Here is a 25,269-nt window from a genome sequence, read left to right as displayed (position 1 = left end):
ATTGACAGTTGAAATCGAGTGGATTTCGTAAATGTAAACTTAGCATTAGTCAAAGGTCACACTAGAGTGGTTTCTTTGAAACTTTTAGGGATTCTTAAATCGAGTTGCTCACTACAGCAACTTCATGATTTTACTCTAGTATGGAAATCGATCTGGAAACCCTGGATTTAATGAATTGTTTCAATGAAACCATCTAGTGTGACCAAGGACTTACAGAATTCACTTTCAGGACTGTTTTAACTATTGCTCATAGTCTGAAAACATTTATGGATTCTGATCGTATTCCAGTTCTGGATCCTGGCAAGAAAATTGAATACGATCCCCCACATATTTTGCTGCAAAATTCCCTAAGCCACTTCAGCCGAATTGTCAATGCAACAGGTGATAGTGCTGCAAGTCAGGCATATAGTCAACAACTACCTTCCTAAAAAACCAATGAACGGAAAGAAACAAAACGATTCCCGTACCAATCACACAACGCCACAAACTTTTCAGCTTCTCTGAATCGTTTCATTCTCACAACCAAAACAAAAACACAAACTTTTCAACGTAAAAAGATGGAAACCGTACGATTGGTGAAATGTAACTTCGGCTATGCTTTGCCAAGTTGTTTCATTCACCACCGAAACGACAAGTATTTTTGGGAAACGTTTGCCATGCGTTATGGTCAATGACACACTCAGACACACACACACACATGTGATTGCTTAACAACCCTATAAGTTAGCATCAGCATACCACAGTGAATTTTATCAACCACCAAATGTTTTTGATTTATTCACATGTGTTAAGTACTATTTAGTTTTCTATCTGTTGTTGTGGAGTTGAGTACTTTTCGCTTTTCGTTTTGTTCGTACTCACGAATGTAAACAAAACGAAACTAAACAGCGAGCTCGGCCAACGAGGGTTATGTTTCGTTTTGTATTGTTCCTATGGAAAATACGAAACGAAACGATTGGAAATTTTATTTAAAGTATTTTTACGTACTCTGTAAAAAACACATACATATGTATTTATTATTGTTGCTTTTAAAACTACCTGCTTATAGTCATAAATACACGCTAAAATATATTAGTCGATGGTCAGACTAGCACGATTTTGTTGATATGAAAATCTGGCAATACTCTTTGATATCCTTATGGTTGTATTTACCGAGCAACATTAAATGCAACCCTGTATTATTACATTCCTTTTTGTTTGTAATACTTCCCTTCTTCTCATTGTAACCTTCGTACAATAAAGATCTCTTTTGTCTAAGATATTCTATCAAGGTTTATTTTCGCCATCACAACAGGTTATGGGCCCAGTCCCTTTAAAATAGAATTATCTTAGACTGCAAATTGTGGAGAAGAAAGTTTGTTCAAGAGAAGATGTCAGCTTCAACGAGTTTTGTGATCGAAAAGTTGCTTGGCAGAGAGAATTATACAACGTGGGCGTTCGCTGTTAAAACTCTGCTGCAACATGAAGATTTATGGGATACCGTCCAAGGAGTTTATCCCTCGGGAGCAATAGATCAAAAAGTGGATACAAAGGCGAAGACAAAAATAGTTCTCTTGGTTGATAAGGTGAATTATGTCCATATAGAGGATGCCGAGACATCAAAGGAGGTATGGGACAAGCTGAAGTCTGCCTTCCAAGATTCCGGACTTACGCGTAGAGTTGGGCTGTTGCGTCAGCTAATTACCACCAGTTTTGCAGCGTGTGGAAGCGTGGAAGAGTACGTAAGTCAAATCGTGTCTACGGCACATAAGTTGAAGGAAGTTGACATGCCGGTGAGCGACGAATGGGTTGGAACACTACTCTTAGCAGGATTGCCTGAGGAGTACGCTCCGATGATAATGGGCATCGAAAGCTCTGGTGTAAAGATAACGGGCGACTCCATCAAGACCAAACTGCTTCAAGATGTCAAAAAGCGAAATGAGAGCAGTGACGCGGCGTTTCTTGCAGCCAAAAAGAAGTTTTACAAGAAAAGAATGCGATGTTTTAATTGTAACCGCATTGGCCACATAGCGGCAGATTGTCAGAAGAAGAAGCACGTTGACAAAAAGGAAAGTGGTTTTTGCACAGTGTTTGTAGCGAAGGCAACCAATGATAGAGATTGGTTTATTGATTCGGGAGCCAGCCTACACATGTCTATGAGGAAAGAGTGGTTTACTGGTATTCGGCCGTCTACAGTGAAGGAAATTTTTGTGGCCAACAAGGAGAAACTGGGAGTTGAAGGTATTGGTGACACAAAGTTCAAACTGTTTGTGAATGGGAAAAATATGGACATAACTTTCTACGATGTCCTTTATGTACCAAACCTTTCGGTTAATTTACTATCAGTCAGCCAAATTATAAGCAGAGGCTATACCGTCCAGTTCCGAAATAACAAGTGTGAGGTTAAAAGAGGCGGTAAAGTGATAGCTAGTGCCACACGAGAGAATAATATGTTTAGATTGGATGGCAACACTAAACAAATGTGCATGGCAGTCACCACATATGACGTTGATATATGGCATTCAAGGATGGGTCACTTGACTTATGTTGACATGAAGAAAACACAGGAGCAGGTCAATGGTATGAAATTCAATATGCCACCGAAGGAAAACTGTGTGTCGTGTTTGAAAGGAAAAATGTCACGGAAGCCATATAAATCGTCTGGTACTCGTTCAGCTGATATACTTGAGCTTATACATTCGGACCTGTGTGGCCCGATGGAGGAATCGTCGATTAATGGAGCTAAGTATTTTTTGTCATTTATTGATGATCATACACGTAAAGTTTTTGTAAATTTTTTGCAGGCAAAAACGGAGGTACCAGCATTATTCGAGCAGTTCAAGGCCAGAGTTGAAAATGAGACTGGCAAACGAATAAAATGCTTGCGTACAGACAACGGCACGGAATATTGCAACAAGCAGTTCTCGGAAAAATTGAAACGATATGGAATACAGCATCAAAACCACCGTACCATACAGCCCCCAGCAAAACGGCGTGGCCGAGCGAGCGAATCGCACAATAGTAAGAGAGCGCGCTGTATGTTATTCCATTCTGGTTTGCCGAAGAAATTTTGGGCCGAGGCTGTTGCAAATGCCGTTCACGTCATCAATCGCTCCGTTTCTGCCGCTGTTGCAAAAAATATACCGCAAGAACTCTGGACCAGCAGTAAAGTTGATTTGTCACATCTCCGGATGTCGTGCAATGGCATACATGCCAAAGGAAAAAAGAAGAAAGTGGGATGCCAAATCCAAAGAGTATATTTTTACCGGCTACTGCGAAGACACAAAAGGATATCGTCTACTTGATGCTGATACACTCCTGCTTGTGAAAAGTCGTGATGTCGTGTTTTTTGAGAAAGAATTCTGGCGTGACAAATTTATGACAGCCGATGATGATTATTGTTTTTATAAAGATTGTCTCCGATCAGCTGTTAATAGTGATGGAACAATTAATGTTGATAGTGATGGCACTGGTGTTGATGATGGCACAGTTAATGGTGTAAATGTTGATCCCGTCCGTAATGATGATGCAAGCGATGGCACAATTACAGATAGAAACGGGACAAGTGAGGATGGTGATTCTAGTGATGGTGATGATTCGCTAGACTTTTTCGAGCCTGATGAGACGCTTACAAGTGAAGATACCAATGTTGTGGTCAATGAAGAAAATGTTGATGGCACTGTAAGACGTTCTGCTCGAACACCAAAACCAGTAAAAAGAAGTGAGTATTATCTGTATGCAGTGGAGGCAGGTGGATTTGAAGATCCATTCACATTAGAAGAGGCATTTAAAGACATGGATGCCAAACAGTGGAGGCAAGCAATGAAAAGTGAATATCAGTCTTTAATGCAGAATAATACGTGGACATTGGTGAACTTGCCCCCTGGTGTGAAACCAATAAAGTGTAAATGGGTGATTAAAAGAAAGCGTGACGAGAGAGGTAATGTCATTAAACACAAGGCAAGGCTGGTCATAAAGGGGTGCTCCCAGAAACAGGGCATAGATTTTCAGGAAACTTATTCGCCAGTGGTCCGATATGCGTCTATGCGATACTTGTTGTCAATTGCGGCTCAGTTTAACCTAGACATCGAGCAAATGGATGCGGTTACAGCGTTTCTTCAGGGAGAACTAGATGAAGAAATATTTATGGAGCCACCGGAGGGTATTGAAGGCGATTTTGTCGGTAAGGTGTGCAGACTAAATAAGGCAATTTATGGCCTAAAACAAGCAAGTCGTCAATGGAACAAGAAATTAGATGCAGCCTTAAAAAGTTTGAATTTGCGACAATCGAATATGGATCCATGTATTTACTATAATATAAGTGGCCCCAAAATATTTTTCATAGCAGTATATGTCGATGACATACTGATTTTTTCCAACAATGATGCGTTTAAAGACAAAGTGAAGTCAGAGCTGCAGAGGTCATTTAGTATGAAAGATTTGGGTGCAGCTAAAAATTGTGTTGGACTTCATATCACACGAAATCGAGATAAAGGTGAAATATATGTTGACCAGACCATACATGTCAATGAATTTTTACGTCGTTTTAATATGGCAGAGTGCAAGCCAATATCCACACCTTTTGATATCAATGTAAAATTGAAAAAACCAGACTTTAAGTCAAGCATATCAGGTAACATACCTTACCAAGAGGCCATAGGATGTTTACTGTACTTAGTTCAAGGAACTCGACCTGATCTGGCATATGCGATTAATTACCTAAGTAAGTTCAATGATTGTTTTGATAATACACATTGGTCAGCAGTAAAAAGAGTCTTCAGATACTTGAAGGGGACCAAGAATGCGGCGTTGGTTTTTAAGAAAAATGATAATGGTCTCCAGATAAGAGGTTTTTGTGATGCTGACTATGCAGGAGATGTTTCTGATAGACGATCCTGTACTGGATATGTTTTTATGCAGCAAGGCCCAATTAGTTGGAACAGTAAAAGGCAAGCGACAGTGGCCTTATCTACTACAGAAGCCGATTATATGGCAATGTCTGCTGCAGTACAAGAAGCAGAGTGGCTTCGACAGTTTCAAAAGGAGTTTTTTGGTCGCGTATGCAGAGATACCATTTTGTTACAATGCGACAATAGAAGCGCAATTAATTTGGCGAATACGGAGGCCTATCATGCGCGAACCAAACATATAGATGTACGTCACCATTTTGTGCGTGACAAGATTGATGAAGGGCACATCGAACTCCAATATGAATCATCAGAGAATATGGTTGCGGATTTTCTTACGAAACCCCTATCGAAAGAGAAACATATGAGGTGTGCTGAGATGTTGGGTTTAACTTTCGTATAGCCAGCTTTTAGTGGAGGTGTTGATATGAAAATCTGGCAATACTCTTTGATATCCTTATGGTTGTATTTACCGAGCAACATTAAATGCAACCCTGTATTATTACATTCCTTTTTGTTTGTAATACTTCCCTTCTTCTCATTGTAACCTTCGTACAATAAAGATCTCCTTTGTCTAAGATGGTTGGTTGGTTTACGTGGTGGCTATAGCCTTCATAGCCTCAATTAGTATTTTAAATATACCGTTTTGAAAACCACACCACTCGTGTAGAGACTGTTATTACGTTTGTTGTGTTGATAATTTATATCCAGCCTGATGAAGTGAGAAACCTCAGAAGGTCTCCCAGATCTAGTTCGGTTATCTCGGTAAGATCGTGCAGGAACGGCCGTCCCAGGGTTTTCAGTCTTTTTTGCAGTTGTGCAGGGCAGGAGCAGAGGAGGTGTTCAACCGTTTCTTCCTCTTCTTCGTTTCCGCAGCTGCGACAGTAGTCATTGTATGGAATATGTAGACGCTTTGCGTGATTACCAATGGCCCAGTGACCTGTTAGTACCGCAATTAGCCTTGCCAGGTTCCGTCGATTTTGGCTGATCAGGAACATTGTACGTTTGATGTTGTAGTGTGGCCATGTAGATTTTGATATTTTACAAGTTTCAGTCTTGTCCCATCTGATCTCAGCTTGTGAAAGATAGTATTTGAAGATATCCCCTTTAACTACTCCCAATGGTGTTGCGACTGACGCCCTTGAGAGTTCGTTAGAGGCAGATCCCGCTCTAGCTAGTTCGTCTGCTTTTTCGTTACCTTCAAGACCCCTATGACCTGGGATCCAAATGAGAACTACTCTGGTCAGACGTCCTAGCTCAGCGAGTTCTTCTTTACATTCCTTCACCAGCTTTGATGTGACGATATTTGAACTCAATGCTAGGAGCGCCGCTTGACTGTCGACAAAAATTCCTATTGAGTTTGGTGAGTGATGCTGTAGAAGTATTTTGCAAGCTTCCTTAATAGCCAGTATCTCTGCCTGAAAAACACTGCAATCTTCTGGTAGCTTTATTGATGTAGATATATTTGCTTCTTCCGAGTAGACACCAGAGCCGACTCCACAGTTCATCTTAGAGCCGTCCGTGTATACATTGATGTCGTACCCCTTCAGTGGTGTACTATTGTTCCATTCTTTCCTGCTTGGAAATTGAACTTTAAAGGGCTGATCAAAGGTTATTGCAGGAGTACAGTAATCAGCGTTGGTTGCTATTTTTCTTGGTAGTTTGAGAAGCACGCAGGCATGTCCGTAGGCTCTATCTCTCCACATGCCTAGAGCACGTAGCCTTGCAGCATTGGAGGCCGCAGTTGCTTTGATGTGTAGATCTATTGGCAGTATATGCATCATTGTATTGAGGGCTTCAGCCGGACAAGTTCTCATTGCCCCTGTCACCCCGATGCATGCGGATCTTTGAATACTGTATAGTTTTCTCTGAATTGTTTTCTTTCCCACTGTTGGCCACCAAACTAGTGCTCCATATGTGAGTATTGGTCTTATTATGCTGGTGTACATCCATAACACCATTTTGGGTTTGAGGCCCCAGCGGCTCCCAAACATTTTGCGACATGTGTAGTATGCAACGGTTGCTTTATGAGCACGATGTTCCATATTACGTTTCCATGATAGTTTTGAATCAAGGATAACGCCTAGGTATTTGGCGTGATCTGATAAGGGTATTTCTTGACCTCGTAGTCGTGGAAGATTGGTGAAAGCATATTTGGTTTTTGTAGTAAATATCACCATCTCAGTTTTCCCTGGATTCACTCCCAGACCACTTCTTGTGGCCCAAGTATCCAGTGATTTCAGGGCTCCGCTCATGATGTCACTCATCACGGACGGAAATAAACCGGAGACGAGAATTACCACATCGTCCGCATAAGCAACCACCTTAATCCCCATTTGGTCAAGTTTGCTTAGGATTTCATTAATCACAAGGAGCCAAAGCAGTGGCGAGATCACCCCTCCCTCTGGAGTTCCTCGATTTACGTGCTTTGACAGCGTGCTGTTTCCCAGTGTGGCATTAATGACTCTACTCTGCAGCATGGTGGTTATCCAACCACTGATGAATGGTTCCACGCCAAAGTTATATAGAGCTTGTTCTATTGCTGAGGTGCTAACGTTGTTGAAGGCGCCCTCTATGTCTAAAAAGGCGGCTAAGGTGTATTGTTTGTGCTCCAAGGACATCTCAATAGTCCTAACGACTTCGTGAAGGGCTGTATCTGTCGAGCGTCCTTTAAGGTAAGCGTGTTGACTTGAAGATATGTTGTTTGAGTTCTCCATCTTTTCTCGAATATACACGTCAATGAGCCTTTCGAGTGTTTTAAGCAGAAATGATGAGAGACTTATGGGTCTAAAGTCTTTAGCATTTTCGTGACTACGTTTTCCAGCTTTCGGTATGGAAACAACTTTTACCTGTCTCCAACTCGTAGCAACGTAGTTTAGGGAAAGACATCTACTGTAGATGTGTACTAACCAAGGGTTAATTAAGCTCTCCGCGTTTTGAAGCATTTTTGGTATAATACCATCTGGCCCCGGGGATTTGTAGGGAGAGAAGCTATTGATAGCCCATGTAACTTTACTCGGACTTATAATCTTTCCGGCTTCAGTGTTGTCTGTATTTATAGCTGTATTGGCTTGCTCTTCGTTAGTACTATTCGTGCAACCGGGGAAGTGCGTTGTAAGAAGAATTTCAAGAGATTCGGCCGAGTTTTCTGACCAGGTACCGTCATTTCTCTTTATGTAGGTGGGATTTGAGTGACCCTTTGCCATAACTTTGCTTAGTCTGGCAGTATCTTTGGTGCTGTCGAGAGATCCGCAGAATTCAATCCAGGATTGCTTTTTTGCTTTGGATATTGCTTTTTTATATTCCCTAAGCTTATCCTTGTATGGCTGCCAGGATCCGCTTTGGTAGCTGACGTTGAAAGCTTTTCGTGATTGTTTTCTTAACTTTGAGAGCTCGGACGTCCACCATGGTGGATAACGTTTCTTTGAGCGAGTCAATGGGCATGACACTTTAAAGGCTGTATCTATGGATTTCTCTAGAATGGATACAGCCTTTTCTATGCCTGCTGTAGTTTCATCTGTATGTGGAATATTTGGAAGTTTGTCCTTCAGAACCCTATTGAACTTTTCCCAGTTCGTTCTCTTAGGATTGCGAAAACAATTAGTGGGCGTTGCCTTTTCAGATATGTTGAATAGTATCCAATTGTGATCTGAAAAGGACCTCTTATCGGATACTATCCAGTTGTCTATTTCAATTTGCCGTCTATCTGATACTAGCGTGAGGTCGATGACCTCCTGCCATCCCCTAAAGTTCTCCGAGCTTGGAAATACAAAAGTTGGGTTAGTACCTTTGTTGCATATAGTGAGGTTGTTAGTATTTATGAAATCTAAAACTGACTCACCTCTGTCGTTTGTTTCAGAGCTGCCCCACAGGGAATGTCTTGCGTTAGCGTCGCAGCCAATGATTATTGTGTCATGTGGTAGAGTGGCCCCCATAAAGCTCGAGACCTCGCTTGGTGGAGCTTCTCTGGAATGGGCCATGTAGCAAGAGGCAATAAGGAACTGCTTACCGTTTTCCAGTTCCACTCTTGCAACGGTAAAGTCTGCTGTGCTAAACTGGGGACATAAGAAAGCGTTTATGGTGTTTTTGACAATTAGACATGATCTAGGCTTACCATTATCCTTCATGTATATCGTCTTGTAACCTCTGTTATCCAAGCCTTTTACTTCGTTTTCGTAAACGTAGGGCTCCTGTATGATGCCTATGTCAAGATCCTCCTCAACTAGAAGGATCCGCAGGTTATCTGAAGCAATTCTCGAGTGCTTCAGATTGATCTGCACGACCTTAAACATCATTTTTATTGGGTGAAGATGTGGGTGGCCCCTCTAGCTGCATATTGTCGAGCAGCATACCGGCATCGTCGATGTCAGCTTCATCGTCTTCTCCATTCGGGCCATGTGGGCGTAGTATTTTGACTTTGGCTTCCCTTATGCCAAAGAACAACTTGTTCCCCAATCTTTCGAGAGCCTCTACTCCGGCCTCAGTAATTGAGAGAACTAAGCTCATGCTGTTATTATTAGGTGGCTCAGTGGCGATTACGGACCACTCGTCCATCGGAACATCCTTGTTCATTTTCGCCAGACATTTCAGCAGCTTTGGCCCGTCGCACTCTATCTTGGGCAACCAAACTCTGGCACGAGGTCTCATCGGGATTTCTTGGGCCGGGATCAGCTTCAGGCTGATGTCGTCCCAAGCATTGCTAAGATTAGCTATGCTTTCTTCCAGAAACTCCTTTGAACACTCATCCATACATTTGATCACCCTGTAACCACGATGTACCTCGCTGGAGTCGAAATGGGGTACAGGAGAATCCTCGTTTGCCAGAACGTGTTCCATAACCAGTTCCGACAATTTGGTTTCTACAGTACCCCATTCCGCCGTGGTGATAGGGGACAGCTTACCCTCCTTTTCGTTAGCTATGGCAACCAGCATGTTGTCCTTAACAACTTCATTGAAGGGGCGTTTTGTTGTAGATGATGTAGTGGTGTTGTGTTTGAGCTTCTTTCGCTTTGCGGGCTTTGTGTCCTCCGTCCGGGAACGCTCTCGCTTGGAAGAAGATTGGCGATCGTTGATATGTGAGATTTTGGCTTTCTCATACTCCTCAACAATTTGTGTATATTTGAGCTTGTCCGCCTCATCCCGTTCATCCACTGTACCGTTAGCAGCATTCTTGGCTATCTTGCCGAGAATAAACTTCGCCTTTTGGTACAGGGATTTCCGAACGTCGGACGGACTTTTCTTTTTTAGGTTGGGTTCAGTAGTTTGTCCATCTTTCTTGATGGACAGAGTCGCTGTTTTGTTGGTATTTTGTTGTTGAAGTGAGTCACAGCTGTTTGCAGAGCTGACTACACTTAGTTGGCTAGCTACCAGCTCCTGGCTGGATGCTAAGAGTTCATCCTCGGAGGAGTTGCCAGGCTGCAACCGAGGAGTTTTGTTTTGGTGTTTGTTTGTTTTTGTATTTTTCTCCTATCTTCTTTTTCTAAGATATTCTATCAAGGTTTATTTTCGCCATCACAACAGATTTCAACATGGCGACGTCAAGTTTATAGGCGAGTGAAGTAGTGAAACCCATGTATGTACATGGTTTTCTGTGTTTGAGCGTTTTCAGACGATAGGGTTTGACTGCTCAAAAACGTGATTTCCGTTTTGACTCTCATTCGTAATTTCCACATCTAGTGTTGCGTTTTTGAAGTCATTTTATACAAGCGTACTTTTTGAACAAAAAGAAGTACGATTTTACATAAATGTACCAAAAAGGGTTGTGTGTATTGTACATGAGCATTTAAAAAAAGTAATTCTTGTGAATGTTTACATTTTTATTCCTACACATTTCGCACACACATTCCTCACTTTATAAAAATATGTGAGGAAACAGTTATTACTTATACCATGATGATATGTATTTACATTAGGCAATTTTCCTTGGCGGATTTTTTTCTTCTTTTATACAAACAATTCTGTTTCTCAATTACGAAAACTATAAAAGAAATTAATTAAAAAATCATAACATGTTCTTGAAGTAATGTTTGTATAATCTAAAATAAATGAAAAATATTTCATGAACGAATTTATCAAAAAAAGTACTTTATGTACGTTTTCGTTCACTTACTTCCACATTTTGTTTCAACACTGGCACAATTTGCGAATGATTACCAAAACGGACAACACCTTTTTGAGCAGTCAAACCCTATCGTCTGAAAACGCACTTTGTTGTGTTGCCTCTTCTTGTTCTTCGTTGCACGATTTTTTCTTCAATTTTCTTTCATTTTTATTTTCTCAAGCAAACGTTAACAACAAAACAAACATAAATATATTTAATAAAAACATTTAATTAATGAAATAGTGAAAATTTAACTATTAATTTAATTATTAATGTTAATTATTTTGTGTTGTTTTTTGGTTTATTTATATCTTTTTTTGTTTTTATTGGTATGAGAAACACAACAAACGCGAATGGTAAAATAAAGAGGACACGCAAAGATCTTAAATTTCACGTTAACGTGTGTGGACATTAACGAAATTTGAAAAGAAACTTTAACGAAATTGGTTTCATGAAACCTTGCTAGTCTGACCATCGACTTACCGTTTATTTTTAAATATAATTGTGTTTAGTTTTCTTTATTTTCATCTGCACGATTTTATATTTTCAATACAAGTTAAAAATAAAATAGATAAAAATCTTAACTGCTAACAGACTTTTCAGTAACAATTCGTGAGTTCCGGATCCAATACCTTTACTAGGCGTTTACACCAGACAGTTTTTCTTCAAATACAACTCTGATTTACTAACACATATGTACATACATTTTTCGGCTGTCTTCCAGCTGTCCATCATTTTTTCACAGACAGTCGGGTTAACAAATTTCTGAAATTTTTGTAAAAATAAGTGAAATAATCAGGTATGTGATGAATTTCGAATCGATTTACAATGAAAACGATTTGCCCAAAACGAATGAATTGTTTTTAGATGTGATAGGATCCGCATCGAATTTCAATTCCAATTCAATTTCATTAAATTCCCACAAACAAAAAACGGACTGATGATCCCTAATCTGCAGTTGAAAGAAGAAAAATAGAAATAAAAAACACTTTATTAGTCTTGGCGATGGCAAAAGCCGAAAAACTGTAATAACAAATAAAATACAAGTAAGAAAAGCTTTAAGTTCGGTCGGACCGAACTTTTTATACCCTCCACCACATATTTCAGCCATTTCGGTGGATTAATGTGGCCACAACCTTAAAAATACCGAAAATCGGAAGGTACCGTTCTATGGGGGCTATATGATGGCGTGGACCTATACTTACAAAATTCTGGGGGAAAGTTTTATACGCCTAAAGAAGACTAAATACCAAAATTCAGTCAACTCGGTGTGATAATGAGGCTAAAACGTTCAAAATATCGAAAATCGGGAGATATTGTATTATGGGGGCTATATCAACACGTGGACCTATATAAACATTTTATGGTAGAAATGTTTCTTAGGCTCTGGAAACACAAAATACAAAGTTACAACCGATTCTTTTGGTCAAATGGGTCTAATACATTGAAAATATATTAAAATGACGCGTACTTTATAAGGGGCCTTATGTGGGGGCTATACCAAAACGTGGACCTATATAACCCAACTTTGGTATGAATGTTTTCTGGCCTCTGAAGACACAAAATACCAAATTACAACCAATTCTGTGGTCAAATGGGTCTAATACATTCAAAATATATTAAAATGACGCGTACTTTATATGGGGGCTATACCAAAACGTGGACCTATATAACCCAACTTTGGTAGGAATATTTTTTGGCCTCTGTAGACACAAAGTACCAAATTACAACCAATTCGGTGGTAAAATGGGCCAAATATCTTTAAATTTCCTTAAAACGACGACGCGTCATTTTGTATGGGGGCTATACGAAAGCGTGGACCTACATAGCCCGCTTTCAATACCAAAAGTCCTAGGTAAATATAACATATTTTCCCAAAATTTCACCAACCTGCGTCAATCCGTTCGGACGCTAGAGTGATTTTCACAGACGGACGGACATGGCTATATCGATGTAGAATTGCACGCTGATCAAGAATATATGTACTTTGTGGGGTCTACAATGTTTATTTCGTAGTGACAAACTTAATATACCCCCATCCCAGGGACGTAGCCAGGATTTCATTTCGGGGGGGGGCCCACCTGACCAAAATTTTGAAAGTTCATGTTAGCGAAAATTTCTTAGTTAGCAATGATGTAAACCTTAGTTTAGACTTATACTCGTATTACTGATGAAATAATTTTCATTACCATTTTTAATTAAAATGACGTAGGACTTCTTGGCCAATTTCCCCTTGTTTTCAGAACTTTTTTGACAATATATCAGAGTTAATATATGTTCAAAACAATGTTTATATTAATAATCTCATATATTTTTGGGTGTATCATTTATCAAATAACTCACAACTACAGTGAATGTTATGTAATTCAGTGATATCACTTCGGTATGACCAAAAGAAAGAGAATACGAGTACAAACCTTAGAAATATCTTAACATTTAATTTTTTTGTTTACATGGAATGTTGAGGACCTTTCCTTTGTTTCCTACTTCACAAGGGTTTAAAATCACGGCTCCAATTTTCCACTCCAATTTTATTGAGGAATTTTTGGAAGGAAAATGGGATTAGTAGATAATTGATTTATGCAGAGGGAGCGTTTGGATATCATGGCGTTATCCACTAGTATTTTTTACATTTACAGTTAGAATTTAGGAGTTATATAAATAAAGGAAAAAAAAAGTCGAGACGCTTGTCTTCTTTTTCGGTCTTTTATCACGCTGCGGTGTCAGAATGCGGTAAATTTTTCAATTTCGGAAATTCAGGTGTTCAATGAACCCAATTGTAGTTATTTCCGTAAAGATATTTTAGTGTCCAATCATAGATCTTATCACAAAGAATTTCTGAAGGCCGATAGCGATTTTCTTGATAGAGAACTAATGCTGAGCAATAGTGAGGATGTCCATTATGAAATTCTACCACCCAATTCTAGGTATGTAAATGACTAATTCTGTCGCCCAATCGTGCATCTTGGTAAAGACTAATTTTGGCGTCCAATCGTTTGACTTCTCTTGTAAAATTCTGGTTTTCTATCGTGGTTCTTCTCATAAATGAATCAGGAACAAGGAAAACTCTGGCAACATGTCTTGAATTCTTTTAAAAGGAATTTCTGGCGTTCAATCCAAGGTCTATGTATACATGTATACATTCTTTTATACTCTCAGCATTAGTCAAAATGTGCCTCATCGAAGTAATGATTTTAGAGTCAAAGTGTGTTCGGAAGTAATCTGTTTCAGAAAACTTGGAAACGACTTAGCTACGTTCGTCCGTCTGGGCGGCTACCTGGAGAACACGATAGTTGGAACAGATCAACCGATTCGGTCTAAAATGTGGTCTTCGTGATATTTTGTCCAAATTTTGATCAACTTTGAAGATGGACCATATTGATCCACTTTATCGGCAACCTTCCACAGAGTATTTCAAAAATTTTCAGAGAAGTGCAGTTTAAGACGTCTCTGGATAATTAGTAAATATACCTGGGTAAGCTTAAGACTAATATGCTAATAATTAAGTTATAAGTAAAAATATGAAATAAATAAATAAAAATACCTCTGTGGAAACGTTTTTCTTTTTTTGCAACAAGTGCTCTGGGAGCCATCATGTGTAGTGGCTGGTGCGCACGACAACTTTCGAAACGGATACTGCGTTGGTCCAAACTTTTTTTGTGATTTTCGGTTTGATTTTCTGGTATTTTTCCTCCAAATTTCAAAAATTTCAGCTAAAGTGGTATGTGCGATTTTTATTGGTCTAAACATTGGATTTAGTAATATTTTGCCCAAACTTAGTTTTAGCTCGAAAATAGACCATACTGGGAACATCCCTCACAAACCTTCGAACTTAAAAGACTGGTGGACGCAATATCTTTTAAAAGGAATGACTTCCAAAATAAGATCTACTTCCAAAATTAACTATGTGGGTCCGGTCCATTTCTTCAGATACCTCCTTCGCAACACTTGTGATCAATGATAACATCCGTATTTTGTTGTCAAGTTCATACGTCCGAAAATGGCTACACAATTCTGAAAATCTCCTAATGCATAGCTTTGGGTTAAAGGATTTTGGTTGTGTAGCCACCACTCGTTCTATCCACAGATGAAAGCTTAAGTTCACACAGGCTCAGGGTGTATTCCTGTCCGCAAAGCCGACTGATACTTGTTGAGATTTTGACGAAGAAGAATATGTTTCCGATCGGTTTTTATACCCTCCACCATAGGATGGGGGTATATTAAGTTTGTCACTACGTTTGTAACTACTCGAAATAATCATTGTAGACCCCACAAAGTATATATATTCTTGATCAGCGTGCAATTCTACATCGATATAGCCATGTCCGTCCGTCTGTGGAAATCACTCTAGCGTCCGAACGGATTCACGTAGGTTGATGAAATTTTGGGAAAATATGTTATATTTACGTAGGACTTTTGGTATTGAAAGCGGACTATGTAGGTCCACGCTTTCGTATAGCCCCCATACAAAATGACGCGTGACGCGTCGTCGTTTTAAGGAATTTTTAAGATATTTGGCCCATTTTACCACCGAATTGGTTGTAATTTGGTACTTTGTGTCTCCAGAGGCCAAAAAATATTCCTACCAAAGTTGGGTTATATAGGTCCACGTTTTGGTATAGTCCCCATATAAGGCCCCATATAAAGTACGCGTCATTTTAATATATTTTGAATGTATTAGACCCATTTGACCACAGAATTGGTTGTAATTTGGTAATTTGTGTCTTCAGAGGCCAGAAAACATTCCTACCAAAGTTGGGTTATATAGGTCCACGTTTAGCCCCCATAGAACGGTACCTTCCGAATTTCGGTATTTTGAAGGTTGTGGCCACATTAGTCCAACGAAATGTCTGAAATTTGTGGTGGAAGGTATAAAAAGTTCGGCCCGACCGAACTTAATGCTTTTCTTACTTGTTTTTATTTCGTTTGTCGTCTCAAAGTCCTTTGTCGTAGAAGGAAAAAGGAACATTTCTAGTAATATGCATCCATTGAAAGTACTTCCCGAAATACAATTTAAAGAGTAATCGACAGAAAAATCCTTTTTTGTACAATAGACATTTACTAATTTGTAGCAAGAGACCAGTTTCAAATAATCTCAACGGACGACACTGCGGTAGAAAAATGTTTGTACGTTTGTTTGTTTGTTTAAAGTTTATGCACTCAAAAACAGCTAATCCGATCTTCCTGAAATAGTCAGAGTATATCACTACATGGCCAGAAAGTAACATAGGCTAGAAAATTTCTGAAATTCAGCGTTGATCCGGAGATATAGCATCAGAATCGGAGGTACCTCCAAAAAATTTAGATTTTTTAAGCAAATATCTATAAAGTGGTAACAGATAATGTCTCCAAATTTTGGATGTGTATACAAAAGTTTAAAACCACAAAGATTAAGAGATGTTATCTTTTATTGTTGAATTGCTCTTATCAAAAATTTCACAAACAAAACACGCAAGAATGGTTTTTGTTTATAAGCCAAAGTATATAACGTAATATGCTACCCAGTAACACTTACAGTCAGCCTAAAATTACTATTAAATGCTTAAACAACACCATAAAACTTAACAACAACTATGCAGAAAATTGCTCAAAAAAACCTAACTTGTTCATAATATTTATTTATACTTTCAAATATGTTGGACAATAATACCAATGTAGTTAAATAGTTCTCTGTAATACTTCTTGTAAATATTTTACATATTTCATGAAAAATTTAAAAGTTTAAAATTTTTAACCAAAAATTAAAAAAAAAATGTGTAACATAAGCTAATAGTCTATGGAAACGAAAATCATTTCGGGGGGGGCCGGGCCCCCCCCCCCCCCCACACATTCTTCTTTCGACATACAGAAACAGGCTGTAACTTTCAAAAGCTGAATCATCTAATTTCTACTATTGATTGGTTCTCTTTGTGTCAGTGTAATAATCATCTGACCTCGAATATGCCGTTAAGAAATTTTACGACGTACTGAATAATATCCCAGCAAAATTTGAAGGAAGGGGTTCTTTGCTATGACGTGATTTCATGTCATCTTTTGCATTGGTTCAAAGGAATTCGTGAAAGATCCGATCTTTTCATTAGGATTTGAACCAAAGGAAGTCGTGAAAGATCCGATCTTTTCATCAGCATTCGTACCCATTCCATCGATCCAATAGAGATGATGTTTGTGTTTTTATTTACACACCTGTTTATTTTCATTTTGGTATGTTCCAGTACTGCAATTTTTTTACTTTTTTTCGATAACATAAAGGAAAAATTGTTATCGTAGTAAAAATTAGTAGATTCTTGCAGGTTCCGGAACAGACCAAAGTTGTTAGAACTGTCGTCGTGATGTTGTCTTAGTCCATATTTACATTAGGCGATTTTCCTTGCGGCAATTGTTAGTTTGTCGGTGAGAGAGGGTGTTGAGAGGCAAAAGGTTACCATATGCCTCACCTCTCTCTCCTACAAATTGACAATTGCCGCAAGGAAAATCGCCTAATGTAAATATGGACTTATGCTATGAGTTTTTTCCAGAACTGCAAGAATCTACTAATTTTTACTATTTTTTCCGATAACATAAAGGAAAAAATGTTATCGTAGTAAAAAATAGTAGCTTCTTGCAGGTTCTGGAACAGAGCATATGTTTACATTTACGAAATCCACTCGATTTCATCTGTCAAATCCATAGGTTAAACGTCAAATGAAATCCAATGGATTTCAAATGAGATTTCATTTGACGTTTGAGCTATGGAATTGACAGATGAAATCGAGTGGATTTCGTAAATGTAAACTTAGCATTACATTTCCTGCATATCCGACAACTAAAACTTCTAAACAATTGGTATTGTATGAAGCTCGAAATGTCTGCAATAAAAATGAAGTCCAATCATCGAGCTAAAAATAGAATCGGACTGCACACATTGCTATTTTAAAAGTTCCCTTGTCTGTTCTAAATCTGACATAGAACGAAATCAATCAAATCTCGCTTCTTGGAATTTGAAAAAGAGTCCGAAACGAAAAGGAACAAGAATCTGAAAATAAAGAAACGACTTTTGGAAAGAAACAATTAAAAATAAATTATTTAAGCATAAATGGTATTTTCCAGAAAAAGTCTCTCCTCCCCGTTCGTTACATTTTGTTTTTAGAGATCCCTTAAGCAAGCCGGGTTGTAGATCCCTACATATTTTCGTCACTAAACAAAAGAGTATAAATTTCCAAAATGTTGTTATAAAATAACAAAATTATAAAATAAAGGTAATTTACATGTCAAAATCTGAACTGGTGATGGGAAGATAATAGAAAAAATCTTTTGTAAGATGAAAGAATATCAGTTGCGGAAAACGGAGGAAGTAGTCTTTTGCATTGCAGCGGTGGTGATTACATTGCAATTTTGTTAGTTATTCGTAAATTCGTTTGAATTAATAAAGGGTATTGTTTGTCCATATTTCAATAGAGCATTTCCATTTTCCAAACAAGACATGAAAATGTCATGCCAAGGGGTTGGTGAAAATTACATGTCAAAGCATTGGTTAAAATGACATGTCAAAGAATGGGTGAAAATGACGTCTGAATGCATTGGTTAAAATGACATGCCAAAGCATTGGTGAAAATGACATGTCAATGCATTGGTTAAAATGACATGCTTAGGGCCCAAAAAAGAACGTCATCTTTTGGGGGTCACGCTCATATAAAATTCATGAGTGAAAATGACAAAAAGATGACATGCCAGATCACTTGCACCCATGATTCAACTCATGATTTTACTGGGATGCTTAATGAATGTGTACCAAAGGTTAGTATAACTTCTTCTAAAAAATTGTCATGGATTACACCTGAACTATCCGCTCTGAAAAACTCTAAAAACAAACTTTTCAAAAAATTTGAAAAATCAGGATCTACGTTAGATTACTCCAATTATTCCGTTGCTAGATCTAAATACACCATTGAGTCCCACAAGTCATATAAGGCTTATATTGATAGTATTAAGATAAATATTAAATCTGATCCAAAATCATTTTATGACTTTGTTAATTTAAAATGAAAAAGTACTCGAAGACCTTACTTATTAACATTTAATAACGAAAAATTTGTTAGTGATTATGATATCGCTGAGTGTTTTGCAAATTTCTTTGCCTCAACATACTCATATAACAACAGTTCCTTGAATATTCCATATCCATATCAGTTATCTAACATGGATAATATTTATATGTCGCTTCTCTCAATGGAAGATATCTCAAAAGGTTTAAGTTGCCTCACACCTACAAAAAGCCCTGGTCCAGATGGAATCCCCAGCATAATTCTTAAAAACTGTCACAACTCCTTAGCTATTCCATAATCCCCTCTTTTCAATCACTCCTTAAATCTTGGTTATTTTCCCACATTTTGGAAAAAGGCTTATTTGGTATCTCTTCATAAATCTGGCAGTTTATCAGACGTATCCAATTATAGAGGAATTGCAAAACTGAGTGCAATTCCAAAACTATTTGAGAAACTTATTACGGATGTAATTTCCCATAAAGTCCAAAACACATTAAGTCCTTATCAACATGGTTTTCGTGGTCACGAATTTACTTCAATATACCTCAGAGAGTCTCCCTTGTCCCTTCCGGGATGTTGTGGGAACATATGTATGTATGTATACCTCAGAGGTCATTAAAGGTTTTAGTCAGAAAAAGCAAACTGACACGATCTATACCGACTTCAGTAAAGCATTCGATAGAGTTAACCACAAATTACTAATTTACAAATTAAATTGCATCGGATTCAGTAAAAACTTATTATCTTGGGTCTCATCTTATCTGCAAGATAGATCACAAGTGGTTTTATTCGAGGATTGTTATTCTAAATTAATAAATGTTCTATCAGGCGTTCCTCAAGGGAGTCATCTGGGTCCTTTACTGTTTCTATTGTTTGTAAACGATTTACCAACGTCAATAATACATTCCAAAGTACTTATGTATGCAGACGATGTTAAAATTTTTATAACTCACAAATCTCAAGAACATCTTCAAGAGGATTTAAATAGCTTCTCCCGTTGGTGTGATATTAATAAAATGGATTTAAATTTAAAGAAATGTAAGCATATGTGTTTTTCTAGAACCTCACCTTTAAAACATGTCTTTTGCATTAATGAATCTACTCTAATATCTGTGGATTCGGTTGTTGATCTAGGGATCATAATGGATCCCAAACTAGATTTTAATAATCATGTAATATCGATGGTTAACAAAGCTCATGGAGTTCTAGGATTCATCAAACGGTGGGCAAAAGAATTTTCTGATCCTTATGTCACCAAACAATTGTTTGTGTCACTTGTTAGACCCATACTAGAATATGACTCAGTAGTATGGGATCCTTATTACACGAAATACTCCGATAAAATTGAATCTGATCAAAAACAATTCTTGCTTTTTGCTTTAAGAGGCTTTTATTAGAATAGTGATTTTGTCTTGTCATCTTATACCAGCAGACTTAAGCTAATTAGATTACCAGCATTAAAAAGCAGACGTGTAATGTTTAATGCAATTATGGTACAAAAAATGTTGAATGGCGATATACCTTCAGATTTCCTTATTTCATCTATTAGAATAAATATTCCTACCAGACCTAGTAGATACTATCGTTTCTGTCATATTAATGTTCATCGCACAAATTGTGGGCCTAAATTATTACGAAAATAGACGAACGAACAAAAATAAGTTACAAAAACTGGGGGTTAATCTAGAATCATTTCGTATCTAAACAGGTAGTTTATGCCTAATGTTAGTACTGGCTGTTGAAGAATATTCTGTAGCTAGTATTCAATGCTCACTTTTACCCGTCATGCTCCGGATCATGATGTGTACGCGATCCCTACGTAATGGGGTGGTCGCCCCCACGGTCGGAAGGGGTGGGAAAGAGTGGCGTTGGGAACGTTCGAAAAAAAAAAATAAATTTGTGTTCATGTTTAAATTGGCCTATATGGAAGTTTAGTGTGGAAATTCTTGTCCAATTACATGAGGAGGACTTTAACAAACAGTGCAAACAACATATTAAGCGGATGTCTTCACTAATCTAGAGGAAAGAAACATGTTCAAAGTAAATCCGTGTTTGATCCGTGTTTTTTTATCGAATATAAGGCAAATAAATGTAAATTTATCTATGTTATATACGTGTTTAAATTTCAAGCTTTTGTTCCTAAAAAATTATTAAAATTCATTACATCGTGATGTAAATGTGGAAGTGGTCGAATAAATTCAACTAATCGTTTCGAATGCTTAGGATGAAGTAAGGAACAAATTTTATTCAATATGTATGTATATAGTTATGACAATTCAGTTTGTAAATCTAAGCCTACTACATCAATTTAACATTTTAATATAACAAGTATAAATCATGATACAATAAGAAGTTAGCATTATCAGCCCAGCTGAAGCCCAATTGCATTGAATTTATGTCAAATTTTGACATCTTATGTTACCAAAACGGCAGTTGCAAAAAAATATGTGAATGGAAAACAAAAAGAAATCGACAATTTTCATTCATAATTTTACAACTGTTTTTGCAGTTGTCTGGACGCCTACGTCACACAGGCAAGTTTTGGGTTTTTGACAATCAATACATGTACTCAACTGTCCTGTCATGTGTAAACGCAGGGTTAGAAAATACAATCTTTTAAAAATCACATTAAAAAAACGAAAACTTGCGCGATGATTCTCTGTGCAAAATCTCCGACGCAGAACGTAGTTTATATACTTTCCAACGTTTGCGTCCTAAAATTGCAAAACAAAGGCTTTAAATATCGTCGTAATGGGGAGTGTTTAGGTTTGATACATTCCAACTCAACTTCCCGAGCTCAGTCGATCACGGATGCTGATTGACATCATCGTGCATCACCTCAGCAAGTTCCCTCTGCGGAGACCGTAGAGTGTTGATGCTAACGAGCGGTGGTTGTTGAGTTTTCTCTCATTGGAATATGTAAATGTAGTAGTATAAATCGACTCAGATCCTCTGCGATCGCTGCAATCCTCTGCGATTGCAAGAACCTCTGCGTTCACTTGTCGATTAAGCTTTGAAGAGTTAACTTGTCGCGTATTAACCAACCGCCTCGCGTTAATACTAACCGGCCTCCGTCGCCACTCCAGATTACAATTGGTAATCTTTGTTGTTTGTAACTAACAGGCCTCTGCCGCCACCCCAGATTACAAGGTAATCTATGTTGTTGTATGAGAAAAGAAATAAACATCACCAATAAACCAGCATATTATTTAATATTAAAACTGATACTGCTTGTGCTTTATTTTCTTGTTCTTTTCTGCTTCCACTGCTCATCAAACGGTATCCTGAGCTATCGTTGTAAATACCGATGGATTTCCCCTCCCTAACCTAAACAGGGAGCAAAACCTTGACTATTTGGTGGGATCAAATATGCATTTGGCCCAGCTAAGCAATGCAACAATTTTTAAGGTGGTATTTAATGTAAATAGCTCAGGTAAGAAGGTGTGGCAGAGGTGGCACAGCACGTCCTTCAGGATGTACTTTAGTATCTCACGGACGCCTAAAAATAAAAAAAAATAACTTAATATTTCTAAATAAATAAAAATATCTCAAAATATACTTACCATTAAATTAAGAGGTTTCATCCAAATTCTTGGTAAACTTCTTCATGAGCATTTCATCAAAGGCATCAAAGGAAAAATAATTGGGTTGTTTACAATTGATCGCGCACGGATTTGACGCCCAATATTTCTTAAAAATCATCTACTGAACTTGGTTTAAGTATCCATTAGATGGAAAGCCCGATTTCCTTCGTCAATACTAACCATAGCAACATTGTGGGGCGGATACAATGGCTCGAGTTTTGAAACTTCTTTATTTTCTGATATTTTTCGCTAACTGAAGCAGTATATATCCATTTTCGACTTTTACCCCCATCGTTTATTAGTGTCTTTACATCGGGTAGTTTATAAGAATCCTCGTTTTTTCTGAAAAAACTTCCTGTTTCACTAATCGTATATTCATTGGAAATTCCTCCTCACTATATAGGCCATCACAATCAAAATCCGGATTCTGAAGAATTTAATTCATCATTTTCCAATTGTTTGGTCAACGATTCCACCAAGTGTTGTTTGTTTTTTGGTTCGGACTTCAGTTTCTTTGGTGGATCCTTAACATGTTGGTTCTTTGTCTTTTCCTTACTTGCTTTCTTCTTGCCACAACGGTTGCTGTTTTGCTGCTCATAGGTCTCATTCTTTAATGATTTGTTGATACCTATATTCTTGACAATCGTTATGTTTCCGGCGACCCCATTCGTTGGATTTCTTTGGGTTTTTAGTCCTTTTGTTCTTTCTTTCCGCTTGAAAATCCGAATCGACGTCGTTGTTACTGGAATAGTGCTAATAATCTCCTACTACTTGGAAAACACTGCTTTATTTCACAAAATTAATGGATCAGAGATTGTTGAAAATATCGCTTGGTATACCTTCCATCCCTTTTCAGATGTCGTGACGCTCGCTTAGCATTTTGATCATCGTTATAGTGAAACACAATTTTGATCAAAAGTGAGTGACTGTCTTTTTTATTAATTTTCTCGTTTAGAGTTAAGCTTGATGATCGGAAATTATTTGCAAGTGAAAAAGGAAAGCCAAGGACTCGAACCCACATAGTCACCAAATTACGTTACCTGGTTTCACTGGTGGTAAAGCAGATCTTCAGACGTATCGACTATGTAATGGCTTCTCTGTCCTAGAACTTTTCGTTTTTCAAATGCAAATGTGTTTTATACATTTAGGCGGATATTTGGCCGCTGAAATGTATTTTCTTCACGACAAACGCTTTTTTGCGCTGCCTTGGAAGTTATGAGTTTTTTGCTTTGAACGCTAACACGCCGTGACAACATTTTTGATATGTTTTCAAGGACGTGGGTTCAAATCCCTGCAGGGCTCAGCCTATTTTTTATTTTTTGAAAATTTGCCTGTTAAGGCGAAGATCTTTTCTAATGATTTTTTTTTATTAATTTTCCCGTTTAGAGTTAAGCTTGATGATCGGAAATTATTTGCAAGTAAAAAGGGAAAGCCAAGGACTCGAGCCCACATAGTCACCAAATTACGTTACCTGGTTTCACTGGACTGTCGTAAATCCCACGGCAGCGGGTTTTTACGTACCGGATTGACCCGAAACCAAAAGTTTTTCGGCCAGCGGCTGCCAACCCAGCATTATATGCTGCTACAACAACAACTGGACTGTCGTTCATTCGTACTGCTTTTCTTTCGACATTGGTTGTATTTTTTATTTTATATACAAATTCATGCATGGTAGAACAAATACAAGGTAAAGTTAATACTACAACAAATACAACTCGAACAACAACCACAAAGGAATTTGTTTTTGTTTGTAACGTTACTGCCAGTTGTATTTGTAAACAAAACAAGGAAATGTCTATAAATTATTGGAATTTAAAAAAACTAATAATTTTTCACATTTGGTTGAATATTTTGGAAAACATGAATGAAAATTCGTTACATTTTAAATTTTTATGGTTCTACATCATTCCTCTAAATGCATAAATTCTCGAAGAAAGTAGAATACTTGCAGAAAAGTTTGGGGTCGCTGGAAATTCATAGAAAAAGGAGAAGCTGTTTCAATGTTTTGTTTTAGAAATCAAAGAAGCAGGGCTTTATTTTTTTAAATTTTAACAAAATACCTCACATATTAACAAACGTTGTATCGCCTCTACAAGCGGGGATTTACTGCGCGGCTTATCGTTCGAACTTGGAGGAGGTTACATATCATTGATATGAAGAAGTCTTTCTGGGAAATGTTTTTTTCCCGAATGATATATTTTTTTCTCAAAAAATATATGTCCCTAATGTACATCGAAATAGAAATAAATGTATAAAATGTCATATGAAATTTGACACTAATGCTTGGTTTACATTCGGCGTCGTTTCGTGATTTCGAAGGCGTTTCGTGATTTCGCGCGGAATCAAGCAAAATTTATCATGATTTCGCATACAAAAATGAAATCATCTCATTTCGAAATCACAGTACACATGATATACAACCTTGCTTTTGCCTAAAAAAGTACCAAAAGTTGCAACACTTTTCACGTATCACAATAAACAAGGTAGATGTGCGAATTGCTGGAACAAAAAAATGTTAATATCAAAATTTGTATACAATGTGAAAAAATATTAAATTACATTGTTACAATGCTATTTTTCATTTTGTTCCCGTACTTTTTTAATTGTAATTTCTTAAAATATACGGGAACGGAAAAATGACGGAAATTGCAAAAACTCCAGCAGAAATGTTAAAATCA

At 37.7% G+C, this 25,269-nt stretch overlaps 2 protein-coding genes across 2 annotated transcripts in view; one reads left to right on the top strand and one right to left on the bottom strand.

The window, feature by feature from the left end:
* Positions 1-25,269, bottom strand: part of LOC141406160 (uncharacterized) — a 402,688-nt gene that overhangs the window by 62,576 nt on the left and 314,843 nt on the right. The window lies entirely within an intron of this gene.
* Positions 1,371-5,874, top strand: LOC141386758 (uncharacterized). The gene is made up of 3 exons (XM_073955678.1): positions 1,371-2,559; positions 3,407-5,255; positions 5,763-5,874. Exons 1-3 carry the CDS (start codon positions 1,371-1,373, stop codon positions 5,872-5,874), a joined length of 3,150 nt encoding a protein of 1,049 aa, XP_073811779.1.

The sequence above is a fragment of the Musca autumnalis genome, unplaced genomic scaffold (assembly GCF_047663935.1).
Source record: "Musca autumnalis isolate F117 unplaced genomic scaffold, ASM4766393v1 scaffold_5, whole genome shotgun sequence".
In the NCBI taxonomy this organism is placed as follows: Eukaryota; Metazoa; Arthropoda; class Insecta; order Diptera; family Muscidae; genus Musca; species Musca autumnalis.
Note: the sequence above shows the minus strand (reverse complement) of the source record. Positions and strands in the feature narration are given on the sequence as shown.